General features: G+C 42.3%; 2 protein-coding genes across 2 annotated transcripts; one reads left to right on the top strand and one right to left on the bottom strand.

Moving 5' to 3' along the window:
- Positions 1–237: 237 nt before the first annotated feature.
- Positions 238–7,148, bottom strand: adprh (ADP-ribosylarginine hydrolase). Its single transcript, XM_085761950.1, has 8 exons — positions 6,841–7,148; positions 6,272–6,386; positions 6,065–6,173; positions 5,586–5,684; positions 5,398–5,503; positions 3,413–3,679; positions 1,708–1,922; positions 238–939 (listed from the first exon to the last, which is right to left on the bottom strand). Exons 1-8 carry the CDS (start codon positions 6,846–6,848, stop codon positions 791–793), a joined length of 1,068 nt encoding a protein of 355 aa, XP_085618076.1. The 5' UTR covers positions 6,849–7,148; the 3' UTR covers positions 238–790.
- Positions 7,149–8,792: 1,644 nt separating this feature from the next.
- LOC146968109 (uncharacterized) lies at positions 8,793–10,814 on the top strand. The gene is made up of 2 exons (XM_085762298.1): positions 8,793–8,907; positions 9,188–10,814. The coding sequence occupies exons 1-2, from the start codon at positions 8,868–8,870 to the stop codon at positions 10,690–10,692; spliced, it is 1,545 nt and encodes a 514-aa protein (XP_085618424.1). The 5' UTR covers positions 8,793–8,867; the 3' UTR covers positions 10,693–10,814.
- Positions 10,815–11,237: the final 423 nt, after the last annotated feature.

The following is an 11,237-nucleotide window of genomic DNA, read 5'->3' as shown; positions in this document are numbered from 1 at the left end:
CGCGGGATTCTCATGAATACGGCATGAAAGGAGGGATTTTGTAGAGGAGAGAAAATTTTTAGCAGATCACTTTTTTTTCTGTTTTTTTTTTTTTTTTTTTAAACTTGATCCAGTAGTTCAAACCCAACCCTTTGCCCCTCTTCTCTCCTGTAGGAAAATATAATTAATAAAAAAAAAAGGACAAGATGGACAAAAAAAATATTAAAACAACAATGACCAAAAAATAAAGTTTTCAACTCAACTACAAAGGTTTGTTTGTTTAATTTATTGTAGGATTCATTGTGCAAGTCTAGGGTATCGTAGTTACAGTTCTGCTCTTTTCTATGTGAAGTCACAGTTAACAGCCGTAACGAGGCACTGAAATGTTTTTTTTTTTTCATTGAACAATAACAGGAAGACTTTTAATTTGAAGCTCGCTAAGCATTTGCTATTATGTCAGGCTGACAAAACGAAGTAATTACCTCCTAAGGGACTTATTGTATTCTCCTCACATTCTCATTAGCTTGGATTCGTTCCGCTCAGTGCTACAACTCTGTATGTAAATTCCAAACAGTCACTAGGGGGACCCCTCTGTATGCACCAACCTCAGTGCCCACATCGTCAGTCACAGTCCTCGTTGTGGCAGATAGGAAACGGCTTAAGGTTAGTGGGACACTCTGCTTCCCCTTCAGGCAAAGTATGACACCACACTTTGTGGCTCGGTGACAGCGCTCAAGATCGTCAATGTGTCAGAGTGTGTGGCCTACTTTCCTCACGGAGCAACATGTTAGGACACAGACGTGCCGTGGCCTCAATGCGACAGGGCGTACAGCTGCTCGGCGCTGCGCTCCAGTCGATCCCTGTACTCCAGGTTGGAGTAGTTACCTTCAGGGACCCCCTGTTTGCCGTAGAGGAGACCCCAGCAGCAGCAGGCGATCACAGCTGTGCTGTCGCTGTCACCTGACCGGCAAGAGAAGAGAAAAGACAGAACAGCATGAGGATAAGGCCAGTGATAAATTCATAGCATTTCCATTTTAATTAAATGGATCTTATTAGACTATTTATCTCAAATTTATTTCTCAATTAATTATATAACACTGGGAGGTCAAATAAGAACTCTAATACTTATTTACTGCTATGAATTTATTTAGTGAGTTCAGTTTCCCAGAATTAAAACTACCACGTGTAGGGAGGTTGTGATAATCTTGACTTCTTTTCAAAATGATATTAACTGCAGACTAGGCAGAAACACTGACTGCAACATCTGTTACAATGGTTTAAAATTGAAATTCCCATTTAAATGTTCACACGGGAGCCTTCATACACCTAAAAGTCGAGGAGCTACTGCATAAAACAAGTTCCCTTTCCGCTTCATTTGCGCAGGCTCTACAAAGCTGCCTCTGTCCTCAAGACAATGACAGATGAGGACCAATTAGAGTGCAGACCGTCAGTCCATATGGTCCCGTCTGAGCAAAAAAGTGCCCTGACTATAGATGAGACAGGCGAAGGGAAAAACATCACTCTAAAACCAAGAGGAGGAGGATATGCTGGCCAGGTTGTGAGTAGGAGGAGATGATCAGGCTGGATGCCCGCAGAAGGGTTTAATACTAAAAGGTACAGTTGAGGAATAAACTGGAGTTCACTGCAGATATGCTGTGGTGGTATTTTTGAGTACAGTTATGTAAGAAAAGTCTCCAAAGAGACATTTTCTTGACTTGAGTATCTGACCTCCATGGAAGCCTGCTCTGCCCATCAGCTCCTCCCAGTCTGCCCCCGCCCCCAGCATGGCGTCGTAGGCGATCATAGGTGCGTCGTGGCCGCTGCGTCCCGCCCAGCCCGACAGGCTGAAGCTCTTGTAGGCTTCGTCTCTCTCTGCAGGGCCGTAGGAATCAGGCCAGATGACAGGGCCCTTCCCGGTAGAGATGCCCCTCAAGTCCAGGTACCTGTGGTCAGAGGACAGAGACAGGTAGAGACACACACAGAAGAGCACTCGCCTGATGCAAGGGTCATTGACAAACTGATGCACCATTTCCATTGTGTATATATGAAGTGGAGCATGTTATCATGATATCCAGTTCATGTGGTAACACTTTATAATAAGTACACAATAATAATTATTAGTTAAGCATTAATAAATACTGAATTCTTCATTTATAACGCATGAATACTCTTTAGTATGTAGTTTATAAATACAGTTAGTGCCTATAATGATGAGTAAAACATTTTTAACTGTGTTTATAAACTACATACTAATGAGTATTCATGTGTTATAAATGATGAATTCAGTATTTAATGCTTAACTAATGCTTAATAGTGTGTACTTATAAAGTGTTAACTGTTCATGTTATCAATTTAAAAGGATAGTTCACCCAAAATTCAAATTGCACTCATTGTCCAAATCTCACGCGATTTGCGCCGGCGTCCGTGCGATTACTAAGATTTGGACGGACCAGGAAGAGAAGCTTCCGCTGCAAACAAGCTTGAAATATAGACTTATTTAATTTTTTTCGGGACAATTTCGCATTTCGGGGCTTCAATACAAGACGGACATTACATACGAGCAGCATGGAGGTATTTGGATGTTTTTTGGTGTGTCTTTTTGTTACGAAGACAGTTGGTATCCATTTGCAACCGTTATATTGACATGCACTGCTACGCCGAGACCCCCTGTAACTCAGAGAAGCCACAGAGGACTCTGAAACTTCTCCCAGCCCTTAGTCCACATGAGGGTGAGTAGATAATGAGTGCAATTTGAATTTTGGGTGAACTATCCCTTTAAGCACACAATGGCATCTAGTCATATATAAGCAGATTCACTCTATGTCCATTACAGACATATTTCTATAACAAAAATAGTTTCATTTCTTAAAAAAAGTCACAGTAATTTCATAAAATAGTATTTGGATACTGTAGGAACTCAAACATGAGTTAATAGAGTATTTGTTGTGGACTATTTTCAGTTGGAGAGTTAAACTCCTTTGGTGTACAGTGTTTACAGCAGCAGGGAAAGTAAACTAGTGTGCGTGTGTTTATCGTCATGAGGGAATGTGCTGCTCAGTGCAACAGTTCGGCTCACTGATGTGTAATTAATAGCCTCTGTACAACAGTGGAGCTCTGCCACTGTGTCAGGAATGAGCTACATCAGGCTTGGGTCAGCAGGATCATTGATGGTTGGTGTTTACAGAAGAGAAAATATGAAATATCACAAGTGAGGGTGAGTAACAAATCAATGTGTGTGTTTTGTGTTATTGATATTAGGGGGCACAACACAAGCCTAGAAGAGAAATGAGGTCACACGGCTGTACTCAAAACATCCACTGACATTTCAGTGCAAGTCTCCTGCCATTCTCTATTAACCTTGAGACTGAAATAGGCTAAGAGAAGTTGCTGATGGTGGAAACCTGGAGTTGAATACAACATGACAGGCTCGTACCACTGCCACTTGTCACAGAAGTAGCCCCAGTCTCTCTCCACCTCCTCCACCGTGAAACCTCGAGACTGAACAAAGTTCTTGGCTATTGGACAGGCCTCGTTGACCAGGCCCAGACCCCACGTCGTGATTGGCCGGCGCTGGATGGCGTACGCGGTGAAAAGGGCCGACGCCACGGCTCCCAGGAAACCGGTGGGGTGGGGATGGGTCATCCTCCCCGTCTCCACGGCAACCGCCACCAGCGACAACAGCTGGTCAGGCTTTGGATACCTGGTAAGGACATGGTAGTTAAGTTTATATCAGCGTTTATGTGTAGCTGGAAGATGTGTTCAAGCATTTGAGGGTCACATTATATTCAAAGTCATTTCTTCTTTTCATAATGTAACTGGGTTCATATGACGTCCTTGATGTTTTAAACCCGAATCTCAAACGAAAATTACTTGTTTTTGTCTGCTTTGTTATCAAAGACAGCACATGTACCACACTGTAGATTTACGATAAACCGCTTGGAATATAAGGAGCTACTGTAAACTTCACTAAGTAATGTTGATGCCAAGTTTTCCATGTGTCCCTTGGAGCCTAATAGTTATAATAACATTACCAACTTTTCTTTTTCTGTCTACAACTGAAACTCAGGTCAGTCCCTTGAATTTTTTCCTCATCACATTCCTGTCACTGAACAACAGTGTTGAGTTCAGGTCTAAAGCAATTAGCGCATCAGTTGATTAGTCCAAATTAACTGCAACCACTAAATCCCCAACCTTCTACAATTTAAAGATTAGCTGGATTATTATTTTTTTTTTCAATTTTAAAATAGATAATAATAATAAATAATAAAAATTGAATGTGGTTCCATGGAAACATATTCACACTCGTCTCTGAAATATACAGCGGGTGAGTGAGGAACCTCAGAGTTATTTTGGACTCTGACCTTCACTGTGAAGGTCATGTCGGTTACATAAGGAGGTCAACTTTTAATCCCCTATAATAAAAGTTAAAAGATTTGTATATGTATTTATATATGTATTCATATGAACATATAACTTACCACAACTGTAAGGTGCTGGAAAAGCTTTAAAATTAACTTTGAAAGTGCTTTAATGTATCCTCTGAAAGGGTGTATGAACCCTGAATTTATAACTTCTCTGACCTTCTCTACTAGTCCCACACCTTCACTGACTGCACTCACAGGGAGGCTTTAGTACACTCTCTGTGCTGCAAGGTCACTGATAATTAACACATAATAAGCAGATATACAGAGTATCCAATCTGCTGGGCTGCATTAAAGGGATAGTTCCTCACCCTCATGTGGACTAAGGGCTGGGAGAAGTTTCAGAGTCCTCCGTGGCTTCTCTGAGTTACAGGGGGTCTCGGCATAGCAGTGCATGTCCATACAGTATAACGGTTGTAAATGGATACCACTTTTCTTCGTAACAAAAAGACACACCAAAAAACATCCAAATACCTCCATGCTGCTCATATGTAATGTCCGTCTTGTATTGAAGCCCCGAAATGTGAAATTGTCCTGAAAAAAATTAAATAAGTCTATTTTTCAAGCTTGTTTTGTAACGGAAGCTTCTCGAAGCTCCTCTTTCCGGTTCGTCAAATTTGGACGAACTGGGAAGAGGACAGACCCTGGTTCGTCCAAATTTGACGAACCAGGAAGAGGAGCTTCCGCTACAAACAAGCTTGAAATATAGTTAAAAAAATATTTAATTTTTTTCGGGACAATTTCGCATTTCGGGGCTTCAATACAAGACGGACATTACATACGAGCAGCATGGAGGTATTTGGATGTTTTTTGGTGTGTCTTTTTGTTACGAAGAACATTATATGGACATGCACTGCTATGCCGAGACCCCCTGTAACTCAGAGAAGCCACGGAGGACTTAGTCGACATGAGGGTGAGTAGATAATGAGTGAAATTTCAATTTTAGGTGAACTATCCCTTTAAGACTAGACTGAATTGTTTTGTACTTGGGTCTTACATCAGGCCGATGCACATGGACCTCATGGCTGCTCCACAGCCCGTCCCCTCTGGGTTATAGGGCACTCTGAAACCCCCCTCCTCCCCAGGCCTCAACTGGGACACGCCTAAAAGAGAAAATAGGAAGTCACATGTCTGCCGTAGTGACCAATGGATGTGATGCGACTGATAAATGAGGCTCCGTCTCACCCAGGATGCTGGAAGGCCCTGGTTTCCTCCCTTCCATGTCTTTCATCCCCTCCACATATCGAGCAGCCACCTCATGCAGAAGCTCCTCCCCTCTCTTCCCTGCGAGGAGACACAGCAGACCTAACTTGTTAAAACTGCACATCGTGTCCATATTAACATTTTTTAGAAGTAACATCTGTCAACAAGGCTGGCCGTTGTTTGCCTTATCTCAGTTAAAGGTCAAGTGGAATTTCTGCCGTCCTCCTTCCACTTGTGTGGCGACATAATAGAGCAGCAAATCAAGGCAAGACTGGGAATTAGATTTAACCTTTAGTTGTGGCTCTTGTGGAGGAGCGAGGTGTGGTGTGTGTCCTGATGAGGCCTCATCAGAACAACGCCGACCATCGGATCAATCCAATCAACTCCTCGTTTGAAACGAAATGGGAGGAGGAGAGACGGAAAACACAGACAGCAAATTCAATGTGCTTTTGACCCCTCACCGCTCGTCAGTCCTTCAGCCGTTGCCAGATGCAGAACCGTGTCGTCACTCACTGGCCAATCAGGGAGCTCAGCCTTGATGTTCTTCAGACCACCGAGCTCCTTCAGCTCCTGAGTGAGACAGAGCAGAGACAGATGGTACAGAAAAAGACGATATATGACTATATATGATACCATATTATATACAAATATACTTTTACCACACTGACCTGGTGAATAGCTGGTCCAGACTCATTGTACTCCCACAGCTGGTTTCTGTACCCAATAGCATCACCAACACCACTCAGCAACATGCCTGCCTTATAGTGCTCCAGTGTTGCGGATCTGTATTAACACAATCATTTTTTTTTTTTTTTTAAATACACTTTAGACTTTAAACACACAAAGTAACTCGAGGAATAAGCCAATTACTGCAAAGTCCTTGACATTAAACAGAAATACAACTATTCTGATGATGACTTGAGAAATTCATGATTTTCTTGCATTAATTCCAAGTGGTTCATGTATTTGACATGTTCATTATTTCAGCTGAAAACTGTCAAAGTATTTCAGACAGAAATAATCTATTCCATTATTTATTTATTTTTACATTTGTAAACTTATCATGATCAGACTTGTCAGTTATGTATATAGTAATAATAAATTGGTCAAGCATGTAAAAAAACAAACAAACAGTCGACTAAATGTAAAAAGCTACTCTAGTTTGATTTGAGGATCATTTCAGTAAAGTGTTGCACATGCTGTGGGCTATCCCTCCTCCATGCTGTGGCACCCTCACCGGTCCATTGCTGCGAGTCGTCCCCAGAAATCAGGCTTCAGGAGGCGGCCACAAACTTCAGCTGACACCGGGGCTGCAGACTGAGGTGGATCGTTCCCCGATGCTTCTTCTGAGCTACGCGTTAGTCGGAGGTTTTGACTCTGTCCTGTAAAAGAAAGGCCTGCAAACAGCTGCGTTCATTCAGTCAGAGTTACTGCACGCTCGCCTTTCAAGTGAGCTCGACTCCCTGCAAACGTGCGGGCTATAAAAAGACACAGCAGCAGCAAACCAAGTTTAGCTCTCCAACTAGCAAGATGGTAGAAATGGCAAAAGTTGTGTGTAACAGCGGGATAATCATTGACGAGATCCCACTCACAGCTGCCCCGCACAGATTTGTGTTTAATCTGTGACTTATTGGACAAACCACACTTTCTTTTTTTTGTTGATGTTGCTGAAATGACTGAATCATCAAGTGCAACTTCACTTAAGGCTGCAGAAATGTGCCCAAACTTGTAGCCTATCAATTTTAATATGTTGTTTCTTTGACCACGCCGACTGGGCGTTCTGACTGAAAAATTAATCAGTTCATTTTCAACATTTTGCAAATTTGCTATACCAATATACCAAAGCGATAATACTTTCTCAGCCTGTTGGTTACCACTAAAAGCTTCTGCAAAGATCACAAAATTTCAGGAAAAGCCTAAACATAAATAAAAAGTAATTACCACATCTGTTCAGTGTTCACAATGGGTTTTACTTTTAAATTTTTAAGCTTTTCCATTCCATATTGGGTTTATTATTACTATTATTATTATTATTATATTTATTCGGGGTTGTTTTATACATTTCAATAGCGAGGGAGGTCGGTTTTACTTTTGGCTTCCATGTGACTTCATGCTGATCTCTAATTGGTTACTCGCTGCGCCCGTGGCGAATCAGCGCGTTTGGGTAATTTTTCATCCAATCTGATTGATTCATGACACCTGTCAATCAAAGTCACTCCCCTGGCAACGGAGACGCTACTGTCACTCAAACAGCAACAGACGCGCCCGCGTGCATACGGAGCAGAATGACAACAACAACGACCAGACAGGAGACAATGGCGGCAGCAAAAGAAAATTCGGTTGTTTCTTTACGAAATAATCCTTTCACGAGGCGTTCGCTGGAGGAAAAAAAAAGGAGCTTGGACCGGAGCAACCTGACTTGAAAATCCAGCAGCAGGCAAGTGACCATGTGTTATGCCAAACCATGTGCCAAACGCAGTTGGCTAGCTGGATGTGAAGTTAGCAATGCTCTTTATTTATCTTAACAGTGGTCAGGTGGGCGAGTCATCTCAGCGTCCCCGACCCCACTCCATCATGAATATTTTATTATTTAAAAAAAAGAAAGAAAAACATTTAGGGAAGTCCCCCCACAGCCCTATGTACCCACATTTCTAAGATTTTTCTCAAAATTAGTCCCTAAGTGTCTAACCCTAACCCTGTCTAAATTGCACCAACTGACAGGAGGCTAGTCAAATTAATGCGAGGCCTCTGTGCTACTTGCTATACTGGATAAAAGGTTGGGTATAATTGGCTAACAAATAGGGAGAAAGGGGATGCAAAGGGGATGCAAAAAAAGGGGATTGCAAATTCATGAAAAAGGATATGTGGGAGCACAGAGCCTAATTTTGAGAAGAAATATTCTATGTGGGAGCATACTAATTTTGAGAAGAAATATTATATGTGGGAGCATATGGCTGTGGGCACATAGGAATGCCCCCCCCCCCCCCCCCCCCTGCGTCATAACGTCACTTCCCAAACCCGACGTCACGAACGCCTCGATCACAATCATAAGTGGATGATGACAACTGTGTATGGGTAACGTGTGACATCACACATAGGTGATGTCACACATTATGGATGACGTCACGAACCGCTGTTCTTTTATGCACAATCCAGTGGATGACATCACACTTGTGTCATTCTGTAGACATTGTAGAGCAAGAGTTTCTGACTGAGACGCGCAGGAGTTTTTCACTTGTTCCTTCCTTTCTGATCATACTAAAAATGGATGGCAGAGGAGATGGAGAACACAACGGAAGAAATAGTATGTATTTGGTTTGACATGATATTATGATATTAAAATTTACGCAAGTTTAGATACAGAAATACATACTGTACCGGTAATTGTTAATTTGGTAGTGGAAAGATTCTAATTCTATACATTTATTTATAAATAAAATATAAAATATAATTTTTTAAAAATCTATTTATACCAGTTTAGTAATGTATTTCTCTGATATTATCTTATCTAAGACTCTTATCTGCTTTACAATTTTATCAAAAATAATTATTATGACATACTAAATCTCTGTTTTCTTTTGCAGGGATGTTAATGCCTATAGTTGTGTATATAGCTGACCGGCCCATAGCTGATCAGCTTAATGCTAATATTCTTGCCTGGGTGGACTTCCTTTTGAATCATCATTATTTTGATGATGAACTTTTTAATGGAAACGTTGATAGAGGCAATGCTTTTGCCAATGTCAACCAGGAAAACCCTGGCAATGAGGCCAACGATGGAGACCTTGACAACAACGTCAATTATGGAGACCATGAAAATGACGTTGACAACAACGTTGAAAACGACATTGACAACAATGCCAACGATGGAGACCTTGTCGACGCTATTAATGAAAATGTAGACAACAACCTCATCAATGAAAATGTAGACAACGATGCCACCAATGAAAATGTAGACCATGGCGCCATTGATGAAAACGCAGACAACAATGACATAGATGAAAACCATGGCAACAACACCAGCAATGAAAACTTCAACAATGACAACCACGACAACAGTGGCAACGATGAAATTGCTAGAGATGCTGGTATTAGTGCTCAAGTTAACGAAGGTCCCCTGCCTGCTACAAAAAGATCAAGCTCCAGTAAATTTGAGTGGTGGGACGAGTTTGCTGACTGCAGCTCTGACAGTGACAATGAGAATACTGGAAATAGCCTCATTAAATATGCTGATGCTGAACCTTTGAAAGAAGACCCTCTGCTCGGTACATCATCTAAGTATGCTAACAATACTGTTAGACTGAGAGCTGTACAGGATCTCACTCACAGTCTTGGCAGCTTTGATCTGGCTGCGAATGCAGGAGCTGCAGAGGAGACGAGTGATAAAATCACACAGCCTGGACCGTCAAGAAAGAAATCCGGGAAAGGGGCAGCAAAGTTATTCTGCCAGCCAGGTCTACCAAGGAAGAGGTCACGGAAGAACTCAAAGAAGAGACCAAAGGGGGACGATGAAGACGACAACCCACCAAGGAAGAGGTCAAGGGAGGACGATGAAAACAACGACCCACCAGGGAAGAGGTCAGGACAGGACAATGAAGATGAGGACCTGGAAGTCGCAGAAATTTTCAGCCAATCAGGACCTTCAAGGGAGAGGTTAAGGGATATTGGTGAAGACGAGGACCTGATGTCAGCAAAATTATCCTGCCAGCCACTACCAGCATGCAAGAGGTCCAGGAAAAATGATGAGGACAAGCACACAGAATCTGCAGAAATATTCAGCCAGCCAGGTCCACCAAGGAAGAGGTCAAGGAAGAGCTCAAAGAAGAGCCCAAAGGGGGATGATGAGGACGACGACCCACCACCAAGGAAGAGGTCAAGGGAGGATGATGAAGACGATGATCCACCAAAGAAGAGGTCAAGGGAGGGTGATGAAGATGAGTACTTGGAGGTGGCAGAAATATGCAGCCAACCAGGACCATCAGGGAAGAGGTCACGGGAAGATGATGAAGATAGAGACAGGCCAGAGGCAAAAATCTTCACATCTCTAGCTGAGACACCAATGAAGAACACTGACAATGACTCAGACTGAATTTAACAATTAGGTTTGTGTTTTAAGTGTTAACCCCTCTGACCTGGGTATAGGTTTAGGCTACAGTAAATTGGGTACAGGCCACACAGGGGACAACTTGCCTCACCCTCTCTCTCCTACAGAGAGGAGAGGACTGACTCTATCTATCTATCTATCTATCTATCTATCTATCTATCTATCTATCTATCTATCTATGGTTAAGGTTGCGAGTTCTGCAGGATACATCAAATTAGTGCACACGGATCGCATATTGACCGAACCAAAGGCGGTTTAGAAACCAAGACACCCCATGATGAGTCAAAGCAGGGACTTTTTTTGGCCGCGTAAAAGTTCCTGGAGATGGTCCTTCAGGGGTGGTTCCTGCAGTGGAGACACGCACTAACTGCCCCGGGTGCCGTGATATTACACCGAAGTTCATTCAGTGGTAACACGCCTATGAAAAGTGAACTTGAACACAGATTATGGTTGAGTCTTTCACCCCATAGTCACCAAAGTAAATATTGGAGCCTTTTTTTTTTACATGCCTCATCTCATTTTGAACATTT

The sequence above is a fragment of the Trachurus japonicus genome, chromosome 19 (assembly GCF_045865225.1).
Source record: "Trachurus japonicus isolate A0001 chromosome 19, Traja_1.0".
Classification (NCBI taxonomy): domain Eukaryota; kingdom Metazoa; phylum Chordata; class Actinopteri; order Carangiformes; family Carangidae; genus Trachurus; species Trachurus japonicus.
The sequence above is the reverse complement of the archived record's forward strand: the minus strand, read 5'-3'. Positions and strand labels throughout refer to the sequence as shown.

Coding starts and splice junctions, on each gene's coding strand:
- LOC146968109 (XM_085762298.1), top strand. CDS start 8,868: ATGGATGGCAGAGGAGATGGAGAACACAACGGAAGAAATA. Junction 8,908..9,187: donor AGAACACAACGGAAGAAATA/GTATGTATTTGG, acceptor TTTCTTTTGCAG/GGATGTTAATGCCTATAGTT.
- adprh (XM_085761950.1), bottom strand. Junction 5,504..5,585: donor AGGGCCTTCCAGCATCCTGG/GTGAGACGGAGC, acceptor TTTCTCTTTTAG/GCGTGTCCCAGTTGAGGCCT. Junction 1,923..3,412: donor TTCTGTGACAAGTGGCAGTG/GTACGAGCCTGT, acceptor CTCTGACCACAG/GTACCTGGACTTGAGGGGCA.